The sequence below is a fragment of the Haliotis cracherodii genome, unplaced genomic scaffold (assembly GCF_022045235.1).
Source record: "Haliotis cracherodii isolate W230 unplaced genomic scaffold, xgHalCrac1.p SCAF_4, whole genome shotgun sequence".
In the NCBI taxonomy this organism is placed as follows: domain Eukaryota; kingdom Metazoa; phylum Mollusca; class Gastropoda; order Lepetellida; family Haliotidae; genus Haliotis; species Haliotis cracherodii.
In genome coordinates this window covers 63085247-63107597 of record NW_027266297.1, presented here as the reverse complement: position 1 = coordinate 63107597, position 22351 = coordinate 63085247, and the positions used below count along the sequence as shown (strand labels likewise).

The 22351-nt window shown below is 42.8% G+C and overlaps 1 protein-coding gene across 1 annotated transcript; it reads right to left on the bottom strand.

Moving 5' to 3' along the window:
• Nucleotides 1–748: 748 nt before the first annotated feature.
• Nucleotides 749–13753, bottom strand: LOC139480027 (uncharacterized). The gene is made up of 3 exons (XM_071263001.1): nt 13372–13753; nt 11970–12050; nt 749–768 (listed from the first exon to the last, which is right to left on the bottom strand). The coding sequence occupies exons 1-3, from the start codon at nt 13638–13640 to the stop codon at nt 759–761; spliced, it is 360 nt and encodes a 119-aa protein (XP_071119102.1). The 5' UTR covers nt 13641–13753; the 3' UTR covers nt 749–758.
• Between the last annotated feature and the right edge of the window lie 8598 nt (nt 13754–22351).

The following is a 22351-nucleotide window of genomic DNA, read 5'->3' as shown; positions in this document are numbered from 1 at the left end:
TAACTACCATGGACATACCAGTGTTACATAACTCTACAGGACATACCAGTGATAGACAACTCTACAAAACATACCAGTGTCACATAACTACCAAGGACATACCAGTGTTACATAACTACCAACAACATACCAATGTTACATAAATACCCATGACATACCAGTGTAACATAATTCTCCAGAAGATGCCAGTATATCATAACTCTCCACGACATACCAGTGTAACAGAACTCTCCATGACATATCAGTGTTACATAACTCTCCAGCACATACCAGTGTTACATAACTCTCCAGCACATACCAGTGTTACATAACTCTCCAGCACATACCAGTGTTACATAACTCTCCAGCACATACCAGTGTTACATAACTCTCCACTACATACCAGTGTTACATAACTCTCCAGCACATACCAATATGACATCGATTTCAATGACGCATCACGGTGTTTCGCGGTTCCCAATGCTGGACCGGTGTTGCCATCAACTCCAAAGACATAAGACGCTGCTTCGTGTTTCTTAGTGATGGTTTTATTTCAGAGGAGAAAGGTTTGAGTTGTGTAATGGACTGCCACTTGGCATTCACCGCGTGCCTTAATTGTGAAGGTACACCAAGGCAGCCGCAGTGAACACAAACAGGTGCCCTTTATTGTTTCTTTGTTCCGTGTGGAGCTGTCCGCTTCAACCTATCTTATCCTCGGCTACTCAGCTTTGTTTCTCGCGGATTTATATGATCCGTGAAATGATCCATACGAGCCTTCTTCAGTGATGCCTTCAAAGAAAATAAAGGAAAAATAATATTAGTAGACACATGATAAAAATACATTTCGGGTCACCCAGGGTTAGCGCCATTGTCCTCAACTGGAGCTAGCAGACTCGTTGCTCGTTCCTGCAGAATTTCTGCATTACTTTAGAAACCATGAAACACGATAGTGATAATCTAATATTTAACCTTAGCTCGGTAGTTTTTCAAGGATTAACCATGAAAGATGGATGGCGGCGTCAGGGTGTTGTGGAGTGGATAGGGTGGATTGTGGGTCAGGGTGGGCGTTGTGGACAGGGTGGATTGTGGGGTCAGGGTGGGCATTGTGGACAGGGTGGATTGTAGGGTCAGTATGGGCGTTGTGGACTGGGCGGATTGTGGGGTAAGGATTGGCATTGTGGACAGGGTGGATTGTGGAGTCAGTATGGACGTTGTGGACTGGGCGGATTGTGGGGTAAGGATTGGCATTGTGGACAGGGTGGATTGTTGGGTCAGGATGGGAGTTATGGACAAGACATGGGGGTCAGGTCAGGTGATTGGCCCGGGTGGATGGTGGGTTTAGGGTGGGTGATAGTTGACCAGGAGAATGATGGAGATTTATGATCGTGTACAGTTGCTTTGGTGGGGATAGGGGTGGAACACTGTGGGTGATCGGGTGGTTGACTGGGTCGGTATTTCTGATAACGGACACTTTCCAAACATGAAAAGCTACTATCTGGTTCAGCAGTAGTGATGTTCTCTACACTCTGGATTATAAGATAATGTCTGTGCGGGCGACATCACTCGGTCCTCGATCAGGCAGTTCCGACATCACTCAGCACTAAGCCAATCATCTCCACAGTTTCCTCAGCACTCTGTGGGCGGGCGCGACACACAAGAGTTTTCTATTCTCGTGTCTTGGCTATTTTTACACTGCTAAAGTCTTACTTCAATTTCTTCGTTGCTTAAGTGGCATAGTGCTACACTGCCTTCAAGCCTCGGATTATGGCGATATGCAAAGTCTTCATCAATTTCGTCGGGTTAAGGGCAGAATCAATTGAAGCAAAATGTTTTCTTCGCCGAACTGCCGCCACTGACATTTAGTGAATCACCAAAATGCACGGATCCGCCAGAGTTAGTTCTTGGAGCAAAGCTGGTTAATTTCTTTCCCATAAAAAATCGATATTAGCTGGTATTTATTAACAGTTTCATTATAACAGTATTATCTTTTACAGCCTTCAGCAAGCATAACAGCACTGGAGCCAGTGCGTGACGGACAGTGTGGAGCTTTTCTGGAGGACTTGGAGCCACTATGTGACATACAGAGCGTGGACGTGGAGCCACTGCGTGACTTACGGATTTTGTACGCGGATATCCTGTTTGATGTACAGAGCGTGAAAGTAGAGCTCCTGTGCGGCGTACAGAGTTTTGAGCCACTGTGTGATTTACAGAGTGTTGACGTGGAGCCACTATGTGAATTACAGAGTGTGGACATGGATCCACGTGTGGACGTAGAGCCGCTGTGTGACGTACAGGGTGTGGACGTGGAGCCACTGTGTGACGTACAGAGTGTGGATGTGGAGCCTGTGTGACGTACAGAGTGTGGATGTGGAGCCACTGTGTGACGTACAGAGTGTGGATGTGGAGCCTGTGTGACGTACAAGATGTGGACGTGGAGCTCCTGTGTGACATACAGAGCGTGGACGTGGAGCCACTGCGTGACTTACGGATTTTGGACGCGGATATCCTGTTTGATGTACAGAGCGTGAAAGTAGAGCTCCTGTGCGGCGTACAGAGTTTTGAGCCACTGTGTGATTTACAGAGTGTTGACGTGGAGCCACTATGTGAATTACAAAGTGTGGACATGAATCCACGTGTGGACGAAGAGCCGCTGTGTGACGTACAGGGTGTGGACGTGGAGCCACTGTGTGACGTACAGAGTGTGGATGTGGAGCCTGTGTGACGTACAGAGTGTGGATGTGGAGCCACTGTGTGACGTACAGAGTGTGGATGTGGAGCCTGTGTGACGTACAGAGTGGACGTGGAGCCATTGTATGACGTACAGAGTGTGGATCTACTGTGTGACGTACAGAGTGTGGATGTGGAGCCAGTGTGACGTACAGAGTGGACGTGGAGCCACTGTATGACGTACAGAGTGTGGATCTACTGTGTGACGTACAGAGTGTGGACGTGGAGCCACTGTGTGACGTACAGAGTGTGGACGTGGAGCCTATGTTGTACAGAGTGGACGTGGAGCCACTGTATGACGTACAGAGTGTGGATCTACTGTGTGACGTACAGAGTGTGGACGTGGAGCCACTGTGTGACGTACAGAGTGTGGACGTGGAGCCACTGTGTGACGTACAGAGTGTGGACGTGGAGCTCCTGTGTGACGTACATGGTGTGGACGTGGAGCTCCTGTGTGACGTACAAGATGTGGACGTGGAGCTCCTGTGTGACGTACAAGATGTGGACGTGGAGCTCCTGTGTGACGTACATGGTGTGGACTTGAGCTCCTGTGTGACGTACAAGATGTGGACGTGGAGCTCCTGTGTGACATACAGGGTGTGGATTCCCGGAACAACCTGAAGCCTCTGTGTGGAATCACATTGCGTGAGGTACAATATGGAGCCCCCGGAGGACGTGAAACCACCATGCGACGTACGGCGTGTGGAGCCACTGTGAGACATACAGTGTGGAGTCCTTGGAGGATGTGGAGCCACTGCAGGATATACATCATTACCAGGACATATAGCTCCTGCGTCATAAGAAAATGGCAAACATGCATAGCAGGATATGGGGTCACTTTGTCCTGCAGGGAGTCATTATCAAGACGTGGAGTCACAGCAGCTGTCAAAGGGTCATCATCATCAGGACGTAGAGCCACTTTGCAAACTTGGTCATATTATCAGGGCGTGGAGCAACTGTTCAATGCGGAATATCATAGTCAGGGAGTGAGATAACTGCGTCATACTGAGACATTATCAGGACGTGGGTCACTGTGTCATGCTGATTCATTAACAGGGTACGGAGTCATAGGCAGGACATGGAATCACAACGGAATACAGGGTATCCTTATCAAGACGGCTATCCTCTGCGTCATTAACAGTATATGGAGCCACTGCGTCACTAACAGTATATGGAGCCACTGCGTCACTAACAGTATAAGGAGCCACTGTGTCATTAACAGTATATGGAGCCACTGCGTCACTAACAGTATATGGAGCTACTGCGTCATACTGAGAGTCATTATCAGAAGGTGAAGCCACAGAGTCATACAGTGAGTGAGCCATTGTCTGGACTTGGAGCCATAGGCATTTACATCACCACTAGCACAATGGCTGTGTATATGGGGGGCGGTCGGGTAGCCTAGTGGTTAAAGCGTTCGCTCGTCACGCCGAAGACCCGGGTTCAATTCCCAACATGGGTACAATGTGTGAAGCCCATTTCTGGTGTCCCCCGCCGTGATATTGCTGGAATATTGCTAAAATCGGCGTAAAACCATACTCACTGTGTATATGGAAACCCCACCTGACCAATCAGCAAGCGAGAAATGATGATTCTCCGGATTACCAAAATATGTTAACCCAACAGAGAAATATTTAGCAAGTGCAGATTCCGGGGAAGCACAGATATTCGGAGATTAAACTATTCACACCACATGCAATGGGTTAAGGCTGCTAACAATTGTGCTGAATGGGTAACATATTCGGATAACAAAAGGCAATACACCGCCACAGTGTGTTTTAATTCAGGCCATAACCAAGTATGTATGTACACACTGTTGTATTTGTTCTCTGAATGACAGTAGCAACCTGCACTTTAACACTTTTTCTACTTGACCCTCGGAGCCCGATGTAACAAACACCGAGCTTATGTTCCTATTTTAAGCTACTTGAAGTTAATACTCTAACGCTGTTTCAACAGGAATATGATATGAGATCTGTCAAACGTTGTGACGAGTTTAGGTAGGTTCTAAGTTGATCTGACAATCAATGTGAGATCCCGTGCTGCAGTGCTAAAGCACAGCGGCGTGGAAACACATGTCAGAAGACGTTATTTAATTCCACGACCAGGGATTCCGAGAAAGCAATATTATCAATTTGACCCTTTATCATCTGTCACAAGACAACATTCCTGGAGACAGGGTGGAATTAGAGAAGATTAACGCTCTCCATCCAATGTAATGACATTACATCGGACACCCCAGTTGACATGTACTGAGCGATGCAAAAATGCGGTACAATGACTGAAGAGACGCTGACAATCATTGAGTGATACATAACTACGGCACAATGATTGAAGAGACGCTGACAATCATTGAATGATACATAACTACGGCACAATGATTGAAGTGACGCTGACAATCATTGAGTGATACATTACTACGGTACAATGACTGAAGAGATGTTGACAATAATTGAATGATACAGAACTACGGTACAATGATTGAAGAGACGCTGACAATCATTGTGTGATACATAACTACGGTACAATGACTGAGAGACGCTAACAATCATTGAGTGATACAAAACTACAGTACAATGATGGAAGAGACGCTGACAATCATTGAATGATACAAACCTACAGCACAATTATTTAAGAGACGCTAACAATTATTGAGTGATACAAAACTACAGCACAATTATTGAAGAGACGCTAATAATCATTGAGTGGTACAGAACTACGGTACAACGACAGAAGAGACGCTAACAATCATTGAGTGATACAAAACTACAGTACGATGATGGAAGAGACGCTGACAATCATTGAATGATACAAACCTACAGCACAATGATTGAAGAGACACTGTCAAGCACGTAGTGATGAAAAACTGCTGTAAAATGACTGAAGAGAACGTGCAGCGGAATTATCTACTGACAATGGATGAAGACACAACCAAGCACAGTTTACAGTTCACCATTTCCCCGACTAAGATTAGCATGAGTCGCGTGCCTCCTGACTCGCAGCGTGCGCCTCCGAGGACTAGTTTCCTTACCCCCCGTGCAGGTGTGCCATTAACTAGAATAGAGGTGCGCCAGCACGAATTGTATCAATCAATCACCTGTTCCAGCCGAGTCTATCAGGCCACAATCAATAATGTGTCGCTAAGGATGGCATGTCAATTTTGTATTAATCAAAGGTAATTTACTAACCATGAGTATGGCTTCATGCTGAAGGTAAGAAGACTAGCCGTACAACCAACCATATATGATTGGAATAGTAAAGGTGGTTCATGCCGAACGGTAAGAAGACTAGTCGTACAACCATATATGGATTCAATAGTAAAGGAGGTTCATGCTGAAGGGTAAACAGACTAGCCGTACAACCATATATGGATGGTATTGTAAAGGAGGTTCATGCTGAAGGGTAAACAGACTAGTTGTACAAATATATATGTGGAATAGTAAAGGAGGTTCTTGCTGAATTGTAAACAGACTAGCCATACACATATATATGTGGAGTAGTGAAGGAGCCTCATACTAAATTGTAAACAGACTAGCCATACAAATATATATATATATATGGAATAGTAAAGGAGGTTCTTGTTGAATTGTAAACAGACTAGCCGTACAAATATATATGTGGAGTAGTGAAGGAGGCTCATACTAAATTGTAAACAGACTAGCCATACAAATATATATATATATATGGAATAGTAAAGGAGGTTCTTGTTGAATTGTAAACAGACTAGCCGTACAAATATATATGTGGAGTAGTGAAGGAAGCTCATACTAAATTGTAAACAGACTAGCCATACAAATATATATGTGGAATAGTAAAGGGGATTTTTGCTGATGAGTAAGCACGCTAGCCGTACAAATATGTATGTGGAAAAGTAAAGGAGGATGCTGAAAGGAAAGCAGACTAGCCTTACAAATGTATTTGGACAAAGTAGTAAAGGAGGCCCTTGCTGAACGTAAGCATGCTGGTCGTACACACGTATCTGGACGGAGTAGTAAAGGATAATTGTGCTGAACAAGTGGAAATTGGCCATACAAATGTATTTGGACGTAGTAGTAAAGGAGGTTCATGGTTCAGACAGTGTTATTTGACAGTGACAAGGAATATTTATTGTGATGTGATCAATGGCAAGATCATCACCGTCATCACCTGTCGAATAGTAACATCACCAGCAGATGTAGAGCAGTATAAGTGGCCATAATGGTAGCTCTAGCAAGACAGGACGATAATTTAGTTCCGATAATTGCATCTGCACCACGGTAATTAGCATGCGTACAAGCAGTATTATTGATTCTTAATACCAAAGGTAGGGCAAGATAATTGCAGACAGAAGTGGACGTGCCCACACGGTATCAGCTTCTGTAACGCCATAGCTGTGAAGGCGTAGTGGGTCGTTCGACATTCCTTTGACGGAGGAGTGTACCGGCCGCCATGGCTGCAATGGGACGTCATGGTTGTGACGTGGTAGTGTACCGGCCGTCATGGTTGTGACGAAGTAGTGTACCCCCCACCGTCATGGTTGTGACGGAGTAGTGTACCCACCGTCATGGTTGTAACGGGGTAGTGTATCGGCCGTCATGGTTGTGACGAAGTAGTGTACCCCCCACCGTCATGGTTGTGACGGAGTAGTGTACCCACCGTCATGGTTGTAACGGGGTAGTGTATCGGCCGTCATGGTTGTGACGAAGTAGTGTCGCGACTGTCATGGTTGTGACGAGGTAATGTACCGGTCGTCGTGGTTGTGACGGGGTAGTGTACCGGCCATCGTGGCTGTGACGAGGTCGTGTACCGGTTGTCATGGTTGTGACGGAGTAGTGTAACGGCCGTCATGGGTGTGACTGAGTAGTGTACCGGCCGTCATGGTGGTGACGGGGTAGTGTAGCGGCCGTCGTGTTTGTGACCGGGTAGTGTACCCGCCGTCATGGTTGTGAAGAAGTAGTGTACCCGCCGTCATTGTGGTGACGGAGTAGTGTAGCGACTGTTGTGGTGGTGACGGAGTAGTGTACCGGCCGTCATGGTGACGGGGTAGTGTAACGCCCGTCATGGTTGTGACAGGGTAGTGTACCGACCGTCATGGTGACGGGGTAGTGTAACGGCCATCATGGTTGTGACAGGGTAGTGTACCGACCGTCATGGTTGTGACATGGTAGTGCACCGGCCGTCATGGTTATGACAGGGTAGTGTACCGGCCGTCATGGTGACGGGGTAGTGTAACGCCCGTCATGGTTGTGACAGGGTAGTGTACCGACCGTCATGGTGACGGGGTAGTGTAACGGCCGTCATGGTTGTGACAGGGTAGTGTACCGGCCGTCATGGTTGTGACAGGGTAGTGCCCCGGCCGTCATGGTTATGACAGGGTAGTGTACCGGCCGTCATGGGTGTGACGGAGTAGTGTACCGGCCGTCATGGTTGTGACAGGGTAGTGCACCGGCCGTCATGGTTGTGACAGGGAAGTGTACCGGCTGTCATGGGTGTGACGGAGTAGTGTACCGGCCGTTATGGATGTAACAGAGTCATGTACCAACCGTCAAGACTGAGACGAAATAGCATGATACCGATGTAGCTCTTCTGGTAGCCGTCGAATCAGAAAACATGCCTGGTGAGTTGCTGGAGATTGATATCAATCATCACATAGAAATGAAAATCAGGTTATGCACAACCTGTTAAGTACCATTGATTCTATGCTTAAAAGACAAATATGTGATACAAATATTATACATACAAACCATTTCTAACATCAGAGCCAGTGCCGCTGTTTCTTCGTATGTCACCACCATACTCGAGCTCGTGGCTTTAACCAAAGTTGTCCACGAAATACATCCCTTATTGCCTCCTAGATGAGGCTTACAAGCCGTAATCAAATGAGATGCAGCCAATGCTACGGCGTTAAACCCAACTCACTCGGACTCTCATTCAGTATTTTTGCGTACTGCTGAAGAGTCCCTGACAGTTCCAAAAAGAAAGCAGCAGCATAAGTTAACGTTAACTCCATTTACATAAAACTCGACTATTTTCTCCCAGGCTACGATGTCAAATGTAGCGTTAAGTCTAAAAGCATGCGACTGACGCCTAATTAATAAAGTACAACCATGCAGCATTCAAAGTAGATATTTCAACGCACATCAGATGTTAATTAAAGACCACAGATGAACAAGGCATTTTGCGCCTTCTCATAGTGCACCCCCCCCCCCCCCCCGCCTCCCCCCCCTCCCCCACACACACACCACCCCCACCCCCCACCCCACACTCCTACCCCCGACCCTCACACACACACACACACTTCTCCCCCCACTTCTCAACCATCAAAACCAAGCTAGCTGTCATCTACACGAGTACATCTTTACGGCGATCAATACCAGCCCTCATTGTGTCAGCTCTTACTCCATTGATAACTCCGTAATCAATACATAGCGCCGCATCTTACTGCCAGCACGTCACTAGATTACGATTAACCATCCAATTGTTTCCCCTCGCCATGTGCCCCTCCATTTCACACAAAGGAGCACCCCTGTTTCTGTCCATAATAGCAAATATGGGCACGAAATACAATTAAATTTGATTGCTATTGTTAAGGAATAATTCAGGATGCTGATCACCATGGCAACCACGGGAGACGTGAGTCACTTGGGTTCATTGAGTTTTGCAAAACGAGATCTGTTCGGAGTTCAATTACGGCTCATGTTGAGTTTAATACTAGGGATTGCTTCGGAGAAATGAACGAGACGAATAATGGGGAAATATTGATATGAGGAATACTACGGAGAACAACGCAAGTGTTGTGGGAGATGGGAATACACTGGTCGAGTTGTAGGGGTAATTGGGCAACGGGGTAGGGGTACCTAGGGGTTGTGGATAGCGCAAGGGTGTGACGACCTTATCATGCAAAGGGTCGCGGTTGAAAGAATAAATTTAAGAGCTTAGGCTGATTTTATTAAATGAGATTTCACCTGATAAATTTGAATATTTTGGACGCGGGTATAACAATAGAGAATGACATGTCATATGATAATGTTAGCCAAATATTTTATTTATTATGTCAAATAAGACCTCAAGGAATAACAAAAACGTTGAATATCGATGAAAGTATTCCAACCCAACGATATATTAAGACCCACAATTGACTCGTGACGTCATCACAACGTCACATCGTCCCATGATGCAATGACCTTTTTAACAAGTGAAAATACACTCTTATATCACCTGGAAGTGGTGATATGTTATGACATTAGTATGGAACATGTGAGATAAAGGGCACAGGGAGGGTGATGCTACGGACAGCTGCTGAATCAGCGAGAGGCGGACACGGTAGGACGTGAAGATACAGCCGGGATATAGTTAGATATAACGGTTCCAAGGGATGATGAGGGATGCAGATGGGTTTGGCTGCCTGTAGTATATATGACGTGGAGCTATAAGTTGTAGAGAAGGGTTTTATATATTTTTTTTTATGGGTTTCTTTGTTTTGTTTTGTTTGTTTGCTCTGTGTTGTGTGTTTGTTTGTTTTTATTTTTCTCTCTTTTTTATTATTATTATTATTATTATTATTTTGGGGGTGGGGGGGTGGGGTGCGTCTGTGAGAAGAAATGTAGAGAGTCTTCAGATGAGACCAACGGAGTGAGAGACGTAAGAAGTAGAGTTATCAGTGGAAATGTTAAGAGATAGCATAGAGTCGAGAATCTGTACGTCAGAGGTCGCGCCATTACTGCAACAGCAGCGCATTCAGTCCCCCGGGGATCCCAAATGTACCCCTATGTACGTGTGATTGATACTGTTATAACCTACAATAGATTGTTGCGCATTGATCTTGCCATTACCCCACTGTCATTGTGTGCAGTAATAGTACACTTGAGAGTTAATCCCCGAAATTAGTGCTGTATGACTGGACAGCCCCCTACAAACATCGCTGTGTGTGACAAACGTTATTACCCAGGAGTGGACAGAAGGTCCGAGAAGGGGAGGCTATCTAGTGGGCAGGTGGACAGACGGGTATTACCATGGGGGTCGTCTCACAAATTGGTTAACAACATTAAATTGTTACGATAATGGTTTTTTCAAAGCGGTTAGAAATTTAAATGCATAAGTGGTGGGAAGTGTGCATGGCATGCGTGGAGGTCAATGGGTCAAGGTTACTATAAGAAAAACTAAACATCAGTTGTATAAATGTTCATGAATACTGGAAATAATTACTGCAAAGTACAACTAAGTGCATTGGATAGAGACAGGACGATCCTTAGTAGAGGGCAACCGCCGCACGTTCTGATCATCATTCTCCTTATTGAACCAAGGACCTCCGCCATCGCGGACATTCTCTGCAATTACCCTGAGGCGGTGAGGGTGCAGAAATTTGATTATCTAGTTAAACGAAGGACCAGTAGTCCCACGAAACACATAAATTGACTGGGGCGAAGTGCGCATGCGCGAGACTCAGTGTGCAAGGCAGTAATGACAAACTGAATCCCAGCAGGAAATGATTGTACGCGCATGAATAGCTGCCTTAATGACCAAAATCAGAACCTCAGAACATGCGGAACGAAACCTCACGAGACTTCCCGATATTGAGCAGGGGCTGGAACCAACCTCGCGGACATCGCGGGGGTGCCAGGTTTCACTACAGACATGAGCCACTCCATATTGGCAAGTGGGTAGTCTTACCACGGCGAACAACATATAATGAGGAGAATAAAAATATGAAATTGCTTTTATTGAGGATTCCGACTCATATGAAAATGTCTCAAACTTTCTATTTATAACATCCAGCTCAAAATTTGTATGTTTTAATAAAATATATTTTACCATATTGACATACGTTACTGTCGTTTATAATAAATATTAATGTGTAAGAATATTTATTTTCAAGCTGTGATAGTGGAGAAATAAAACGAGAATTCTGTTTGAAAGTCATCCCTGCCTCACGCGCCAGCCCCTTCATGTCTCAGATTACCCTCACTACCGCCCATGTCTCGCCAGCCCGACCCCCACTCCCATCCCCCTCACTTCTCACGTTGCCCTCAGGATATCAAGTGATCAATTTCCATTCGACTACAGCCCTAGCCTCCGTGACCTAAGACTACGGTAGACACGCTGAAAGTGTGCACGCATTGCTGTCTTTCATCAAAGAACTGATCACCCGAACAGACCGTTCCATATAAGTTGACTAGCGTTGAGATGCGAATAAGCAAGGTCTATGACAACAACAAAGACTAAGCACCATACATCGATCTAATATTGGTGAAATGAACTAAATGAGTGACGTTCAGAGGACTTACCGTTGCGTTGTCCTCGATGACGCTGTCATCTCCATCGTGGCTGATGATGACTTCACAGCTGCATCCCGACAGTAAACATTCCTACAACAAAACACTATGGTTATCTTCCTAACTAGCTGCTATATTACCCTAATCCTCGCAGCGTGGACTGAGATGGAGATTGACTACGTGATCTATAATCACCACATCCCTGGGCCGGAGGCACCGGAGACGTGACCGCTCTACTGACGGCGAGTGCCACCCACTTCTGAAGAACATGTCCAGAGCCTCGATTATAAAGGGTGAGTGACCACTGTCCATCTCCCAGCCATCCTGTGAATCTAACCCGACAGCAGGTCATTAGGGAACAACGCCCAGCACAGATGTGGGCAGATCAATTATGAAATGACCCATTGTTTCTGGGGCCAGTGTTAAATTATGCACGATGGAATTTGATGATATTGAAGACCTGCCCCTATCGCGGCTCAATGCTGTTGGCCATTGTTAGGCGTAGAGCTCTGAAGATTAATATCGATCGTTCTTCCGTGTGTCCGGCCGTCGTGACGCAGCGTCCTCGTCGCTGTCACTGGACGCCATCAATGTAACGCACTGACTTCAGGGGGTAGGAATGGGGGATTTGTGTCCAAGTGGACAGGGAAAATGCGAGGTCAATGAATGGTCAATAACTGCGCGTCCATGTATCAAGACACTAAGCACCTTATTAAATGTAACAAAGTAATTCAAGTCGCTATCAATAGTTGAGATGAATTCCACAATGGGGCAGTTCTTTCTGACATGAGGTGATAGAACGTATTAAGGCGAGTTATTTAATACTGTGTGGTGAGATTGGTGACACCACTGATCTGAATCTCTCAACAGCCCCCTACCCGCACAGTCACCGAGGGATCAATACCTGTGCTATAGCATCGCTTGTGTTTCACTACAGGAACACCGAAGCGCAATCTCAGTTATCAATAGCCTCATTACTATTCACCGCTTAAACAAAGGCATTGATTTTTGAATGAAGGACTCGTTATTCGACAGTGTTATAGTATTATGGAATCGGCTATGACGCTTAAAAATGATAATGATACCAGACGTCAAATTCCGAAACGGTGGTTCTGCTTCCTTAAAAATGTACGAACATATTGCATTTCAGGATTACGGTCTGTGTGTCGGTTTTCTGCAGAAGTAAAATAATTAGGACGTCGAGATCCTGTCGTGTTGTCGATAGAGAGATCACGCTAATGACCATCCAGCTCCACAACAGCTATCGATGCTTGGAGTGAGATTGTTCCAGCTTATTGACCGGTATTGTTGGCGAACAATGGCTGCCGCCCCGCACCAATGGTCACCAGCTAGCCGAGATTGGGAATCAGAACACACACAGAATTATTAATCTAACCGACTACATCAACCTCACCTGTCATCGCTGTTGCTGTCCAAACTTCCTTGTCGTTGGTCGTTGATGTCCATGCTGGTCGAAGGCCTCCTGAGGAAGAGGATCGCTGCCGCATTGTGAGACGGAATGTATGTAACCTTGGCAAGGTGACCGTAGTCGGCCGGTACCGGCTGCCAGAGCGCTAAGGAGCGACGCTTGTCGACTACAGCATCTTGCACTTCATATACAGTCAAGCAAAGGTCCGGCCATACGGTTCCTGAAAACTCCTTCATCAGAGACCCAACCCTCATCTTCGACTCTGTCAGTGTCACGCCAGCGACATGGGGTGTACTGGAATCTATTGGGTGTGGGAAAACCGGGAGGGACGGGTAGCCGAGCGTCTCTCGATGCTGCTGCACAAGAATGCCAGCCATGGCTCCCTCCCGCACCCGCATGCCTTCACTGCCTCTCTGCCAAGTCCCAGGGTCGATATGCGCAATCGTCAGTCGTATCCGATTGGCAGAGGCTTCTGCATGAATAATAGATGAATTAGGGCCATGGCAGGCGAGCCGAGGTCCTCGGCAGGGGCTTTAAATAAGATAACGACTGCATTGCTCCATCGCGAAGCCTTCAAGGTACTGCCACATCCTTACCGTATCGATGCCGTCCTGTTCCTCACTGCCGTGGATGTCCTGCGCCACGAGTGGACGCCAAGCTGACCATCGTCGTCGGCTTCTGTGGCATGTTCTCCCCACCCCCCGCCTTATCAACTTACCGGTCTGCAGTTACTGCCCGCCTCACAGTGGGGGATACGAATACAGACACTTCTGCCAAGTCCTGTCTTCAATCGATATGGCCCGTTCATTAAAAATGCACACATCTTGGCCCGTGTTACAGAGCCTGCAGGGCTAATCTCTCCCGAACCTCGCAGAATCCGTAGGATACACTTCACTGGCTTAATTAGCCAGCAGACATCCACAATCAATTCCCATTACCAAACATGTTTCTATATTCACAAATGACGCCTGTTCTTGTATTTTACATCTATATTTGGGCATACTGAGTATGGTAATAATATGATCGTTCGGCATGGCCATTCATGTATTTAACTAATATATTCTAAGGCTAGTTGGTACATAATGCCAGGCTCTGGTTTCTCTTGCAAATATTCACTGGAAGACCTTTCAAACAGCTACAGGAATATAAAGACTTTTTGATGGTATCTATTTCTCCAATTGCCACAACCCCGCACCCATATACCCTTTCCTATTTTCTACACGTTTTGTTGTCATTTGGATGGTACTGTATCATAATGCTGTGGTGTCTGTTATGTTGAGGATTGAGCAGGCGCGATGCCAGGCGGGGCTATACTTAGATTCTTGTTTCGAATTAAGACTGTGCATGATATCGACCTGGTTTGCCAAGCTGCTATGTGGTCTTGCCATTTTGAGAGTGCTGCCATCTAGCGGGAAAATTCGCTCATCACAAACCCCTGCCTATAATAAAAGTTCGCATCAATGAGATTTTGCATCTGGATGGCGCCAGGCAATGAGAGTTATATACTAACCCATCATCAGAAGTAAATCACGAATAGGTCAATATCAAACAGAAATCTTGAATTTCCCCACACTCCCAGAGAATACCAGGAATCTTCCAGTAAACACAGAACACTCGTCTGTGTGCGCGCCACAATGATGTGATATTAAATGACCTAATATGATAGAGGTTTGTTCCCAGGGGCTTCCACAAGTCCCAAGACGGTCCAAGAAACGACCATCTGTACTTCACTAGTTTGTGGGAAAGTGAGTGTTCCTATTTGTTGGTAGTGCATTGCTGTATTCTGCTGACAATACTTCTCTGTACACAGTGGCATGAAGCCCCAACAATGTGGCAATGTGTGACATGTCAGTGTACATGACGCGCTATCAAAACAACCACGTCACAATGTGTATGACATAATGAGATGTCAGTGTACATGACGCTCTGGCAATGTGTGACACAATGACATGTCAGTGTACATGACACTCTGGCAATGTGTGACACAATGACATGTCAGTATACATGACACTCTGGCAATCTGTGACACAATGACATGTCAGTGTACATGACACTCTGGTAATCTGTGACACAATGACATGTCAGTATACATGACACTCTGGTAATCTGTGACACAATGACATGTCAGTGTACATGACGCTCTGGCAATGTGTGACACAATGACATGTCAGTGTACATGACGCTCTAGCAATCTGTGACACTATGACATGTCAGTGTACATGACGCTCTAGCAATCTGTGACACTATGACATGTCAGTGTACATGACGCTCTGGTAATGTGTGACACAATGAGATGTCAGTGTACATGACACTCTGGTAATGTGTGACACAATGACATGTCAGTGTACATGACGCTCTGGTAATGTGTGACACAATGACATGTCAGTGTACATGACGCTCTAGCAATGTGTGACACAATGACATGTCAGTGTACATGACACTCTGGCAATGTGTGACACAATGAGATGTCAGTGTACATGACACTCTGGCAATGTGTGACACAATGACATGTCAGTGTACATGACACTCTGGTTATGTGTGACGCAATGAGATGTCAGTGTACATGACACTCTGGCAATGTGTGACACAATGACATGTCAGTGTACATGACACTCTGGTTATGTGTGACACAATGACATGTCAGTGTACATGACGCTCTGGTAATGTGTGACACAATAACATGTCAGTGTACATGACACTCTGGTTATGTGTGACGCAATGACACCAGTGTACATGACGCTCTGGCAATGTGTGACACAATGACATGTCAGTGTACATGACGCTCTGGTAATGTGTGACACAATGACATGTCAGTGTACATGACGCTCTGGTAATGTGTGACACAATGAGATGTCAGTGTACATGACACTCTGGCAATGTGTGACACAATGACATGTCAGTGTACATGACACTCTGGTTATGTGTGACGCAATGACACCAGTGTACATGGAACTCTAGCAATCTGTGACACTATGACATGTCAGTATACATGACGCTCTGGTAATGTGTGACACAATAACATGTCAGTGTATATGGCACTCTGGCAATCTGTGACACAATGACATGTCTGTGTATATGACACTCTGGTTATGTGTGACACAATGACATGTCAGTGTACATGACGCTCTGGTAATGTGTGACACAATGACATGTCAGTGTACATGACACTCTGGTAATGTGTGACACAATGACATGTCAGTATACATGACGCTCTGGTAATGTGTGACACAATAACATGTCAGTGTATATGGCACTCTGGCAATCTGTGACACAATGACATGTCAGTGTACATGGCACTCTTGCAATCTGTGACACAATAAAATGTCAGTGTACATGAAACTCTGGCAATCTGTGACACAATGACATGTCAGTGTACATGACGCTCTTTTAAAACAACCATGTGACAATGTGTATGACATAATGACATGTCAGTGTGCATGACGCTCTGATAACAACCACGTGACAATGTGTGACACAATGACATGTCATTGTACATGACGCTATATTAAAACAACCAAGTGGCAATGGGTACGACACAATGACATGTCAGTGCACATGACACTATTAACACAACATGTGGCAATGTTTATGACATAATGACATGTCAATGTGCATGACACTATCATAACAACCATGTGGCAATGTGTTTGACACAATGACATGTCATTTTACATGACGCTATATCAAAACAACCACGTGGAAATGGGTATGACACAATGACATTTCATTGTACATGGCACTTTCAACACAACCATATTGCAATGTGTAACACAATTACATGTCAGTGTACATGGCACTATCAAAACAACCATATAGCAATGTGTTACATGATGGCATATCAGTATAAACGGCTCTCTATTAACACAACATGAGGCAATGTGTATGACACAATGACATGTCATTGTACATGACACTATTAACACAACCATGTGACAATAAGTGACACAATTACATGTACTACTAAAGTAACACAACTATATTACAATGTTTACAGTACTAAAGTAACACAGCTATATAGCAATGTTTACTGTACTAAAGTAACACAACTATATAGCAATGTTTACAGTAATACTAAAGTAACACAACTATATGGCTGGCAATGTTTACAGTACTAAAGTAACACAACTATATAGCAATGTTTACAGTACTACTAAAGTAACACAACTATATGGCAATGTTTACAGTAATACTTAAGTAACACAACTATATAGCAATGTTTACAGTAATACTAAAGTAACACAACTATATGGCTGGTAATGTTTACAGTACTAAAGTAACACAACTATATAGCAATGTTTACAGTAATACTAAAGTAACACAACTATATGGCTGGCAATGTTTACAGTACTAAAGTAACACAACTATATAGCAATGTTTACAGTACTACTAAAGTAACACAACTATATGGCAATGTTTACAGTAATACTTAAGTAACACAACTATATAGCAATGTTTACAGTAATACTAAAGTAACACAACTATATGGCTGGTAATGTTTACAGTACTAAAGTAACACAACTATATAGCAATGTTTACAGTAATACTAAAGTAACACAACTATATGGCAATGTTTACAGTACTACTAAAGTAACACAACTATATTGCAATGTTTACAGTACTAGAAGTAACGCAACTATATGGCAATGTTTACAGTACTAGAAGTAACACAACTATATAGCAATGTTTACAGTACTAAAGTAACACAACTATAAAGCAATGTTTACAGTACTAAAGTAACACAACTAAATAGCAATGTTTACAGTACTAAAGTAACACAACTATATAGCAATGTTAACAGTAAATATATATATGCGGTCATGTTATCAATATTATATCACCACAACTTTGTTACAAAGATCATATATATATATTACTATAGCAACAAAAGTGTGAACCTATCATTTCAGTACTGTAGCAACACAAATATGAGGCAATGTTTACAGAACTATATCAACTCAGCTATCTGACAACATTTATGGTACTATATCAACACACCTACAGTCAACATTTTTGGTACCATATCAACACACCTATCTGACAACATTTATGGTACTATATCAACACACCTATCAGTCAACATTGATGGTACTATATCAACACACCTATCTGACAACATTTATGGTACTATATCAACACACCTATCAGTCAACATTGATGGTACCATATCAACACACCTATCAGTCAACATTTATGGTACCATATCAACACACCTGTTTGACAATCTTATGATGCACCTATCTGGGAATGGTTTGGTATTATATGAACACTTATGGAACTTTTGCATCACAACTAAGATACCAAGTGGTGGATTGGTCATTATTGTATCAGAGTGAATCGGCATGTTTGAAAACAAATACCATACTGGAAATTGTTAATGCATCAGCAATTTAACACTATTTTGAAATGTGTTTCTTTTGTGCCAATACGAGTTGCCGGACAAAAGGTATCAAGTATTGGTCAATAAAAATACAACCACTATTTGTCCGAGGTTTTGGATCCTCGTGAATAGAACAAGGTCATGAATGTGTCTAACGTTTTCATTATGATTTATTCAGAGTTGCGTTGATTTTATTCAACATTCATGGAAAGAAAATGTAAAGGCTTATTCAAGTTTTACAGAGATCTATTATTGATTTGATATTGTGAAAAATACTTATCATCCTCCATAATAATGCCTATTTGCAATTTAAATTTCCTACCACGGTTTAAGCAGAAATAAGCATATTGTTCCATCAAGTAAACAACTTGGTCCTCTATGCGCTATTATCAAGGGTGAGAGTATAAGTTTCTACTAAAGTGTTATTCTATGCCTACCTTAGTTAACATGCTTAACCTCAACAATACTGTACGTTTCCATGGTATGCAAAATTTATATTCTATTTATTACTAGGAATATTGTCATTACACATTGCCTGATGGTGTACAAGAACGAAGCTATATATAGTGTTGTCTTTTCATGAAACAAAGCACAATGACAAAACGCCTTCAACAGAGATAAACTAATCTGTCAAAATGGCTATAGTAGTATAAGAACGACGATAACGTGTCTGTCAACGTGATGCTAGTCACAATGGAGTGGCATTCATATAATACTTTATTGTAAAATGTATAACTGATTATATCAAGATATGAGTCACTGGGGCAATCACTGATCACGATCTGTCTTTAACAGGGACTCTGTGCGCATTCATTGAAGTCAAACATTTATTATTGCAATGTTACAACGTTGTGCAGTAATGACGTCTTCTGTGTTTGACGTCATAACACCGATGTCATGCTATTCTATTTTGGTTCGCACGGCTGTCCGTGAACACGATTTCCTCATTCGAAAAGGTCAAATTATGTAGATCACGCTAATGAACAACCTGGAGACAGGACACGCTTACTGGATGTTGTCTTCGACCTTATTGCGATTGTTAAGTGGTTAAACCTTACTGCGATTTAATCGCCTTTTTACTTAAAAATACAAGCGAGAAAACCGTTTCGATATTCATAAGAAATCTCTGCCAAAGACAGAGTTGAATTGAAGATATATTAATATTATTTAAGTAAATATTTCTGAAGCTGATATTATAATCCACCACGGCAATATGATGATTAAAGACTATTTTAACACGTTTATATGTATAATATTAATTTACAGAATGAATGCCAGGCCTCATTCATGTATTGCAAAACATACGTGATTTGGAAAAAGTCAACTCAAGAAATATACTTGTATATGGTATTTTGTTTATGTCGCATACAACGGCATAAAACGTTCTCCAGCGATTACGAAATAATGCCCAATTATGGTGAGGGCTAGTGACGCAGGGTTATTTGTTGTGTAACAATTTTGCGCCATGGAGTAAAAATAAGAACAATGTCATTTCATTACGTCATGTAATTAAGACACCAGGAGTGAATCTTCTTTTCAATCTGCTGTGATGTTCAAGTCAAGAAAATCAAAAGGACACCCACACATGAAAACCTCACCTTGTATTATTCCTAACCCAATCGATAAAAGTCCCATAAATTAACATCGTAAGACATCAATCTGAGCACAATTCGGAGAAATTCCTCGACCAAAATATCTGGATTAATCCAAATAAAATTCCATCTTAATAAGTTCTCAACAATTTGGAGGAAGTTTCTTTTTACATTATCTCATCTGTTAAGTGGAAGAAATTAACAATTACATAACTCAACATTAAATAATATAAAGACAGTTGAGTGAATATCCGTAAAAGACAAATGGCACCTGTCCATGGAACATATCAATCTGTATTCAGGAGGCTATCTAAGATTTTGTTTTGTTCTTTTCAAACATTCATTTCTTAACCGCAATGAAGATTTTTTTCAAGAACAATAAAAGGCAGTTTAATTTATAATATGCAAATGTTTACAAATAGCTAGCAGGGTCAGCCTATTTTGCGGACTTTCTTCCCGACAGTTATTAGTCAAGAAATGTACATATATTTTCCATTCAGCCAGATTGTCTTTCTCGGTACACATCGAACGCCCCACTCATTTAATTTCACCTGTCATATTTTGGTGAAGATTTTCGGGGCAATTCTCTTGTAACATAATTCTATTTTAAATCAATATAAACACGGTCGACAAATTTCCACTGCAATAAATGTTTTATCACCATCAAGACAGAAGTGCGTCTCCTATAAATGAAGCCCATCTAGTCTCACTCTTAAACAATCAGTGATGTTCCCACGCACCGTCAAGGCCTGGCATGTGTTACAGTTACTGTAGACAACTGTTTTCAGGTCATGTCACGTAACAACATCCCCCAAACAGGATTTCTCTTCAGACAATCAAAGGACATAAGATAACACATCAGATAACATTTTTAAACGTAGTATTCATCCTTCCTGGCTCTGTAAAAACCATATTAAAACATTAAAACTTTGTTTAGACAATTGAAGATATGTCATATATGACCGTCAAACATGGCACCCTACCTCGGATAATCAATGCACATGACATATAATTTTTTTAAAGCTATGATTCCTTCTTCAGAAAATGAAAGGACAATCATATACATATTTAAACATGGAACCCTTCCTCGGACATGTTATATAAAATCTTCTAACAATCAATCCTTCCTCTGACTATCAAAGGGCATGTGATATAAAATATTCAAACATGGAACCCTTCCTCGGACAATGAAAGGACATGTCATATAAAATCTTCCAACAATAATTCTTCCTCTGACTATCAAAGGGCATGTGATATAAAATATTCAAACATGGAACCCTTCCTCGGACAATGAAAGGGCATGTCATATAAAATCTTCTAACAATTAATCCTTCCTCTGACTATCAAAGGGCATGTGATATAAAATATTGAAACAACGAATCCTTTCTCGGAAATAAAAGGGCATGTCATATAAAATCTTCTAACAGTGAGCCCTTTTCCAGACAATCAAAGAACGTGTCATGTAACATTCCATAATATTGTTTCCTCAATCAATCCTATGATTTCTCATATGACAAAATCCAACATGACAGCTTTCTTCAGACAATCAAAGTGCGTTTCATATGATTTATTCTCGTGTGAAATCTTTCTTTCAAAAATCAAAGGGCATGTGTTACATATGTTCTCACATGACAACAACCCATTTTAGAGAACATTACACACAACACCATCTGAAACACCAACAATATATAAATATATATTTATTTATATATGTGATCAGACAATCAGAGTAAGAGCAGTGTAAGGTTTGCAATCTAATAATGTATCCTCTTTTTTCACGATACATTCTCAAAACGTTAGAGCGAAAACAATAATATGGATTCCTGTATTTCGCAACATTCCTTTGACAAACCGGGGTCATGACATATTGCCCGATTTCTCAAATAAAACAATCGTGGGTATATTGTGAAACGTTTTCTCACTTAAAATATGTAGGCGAGTTTAGTTAGAATACGGAATGTACAATCCCCGGGTCAGTGTTGAGGAATTGTGTGGA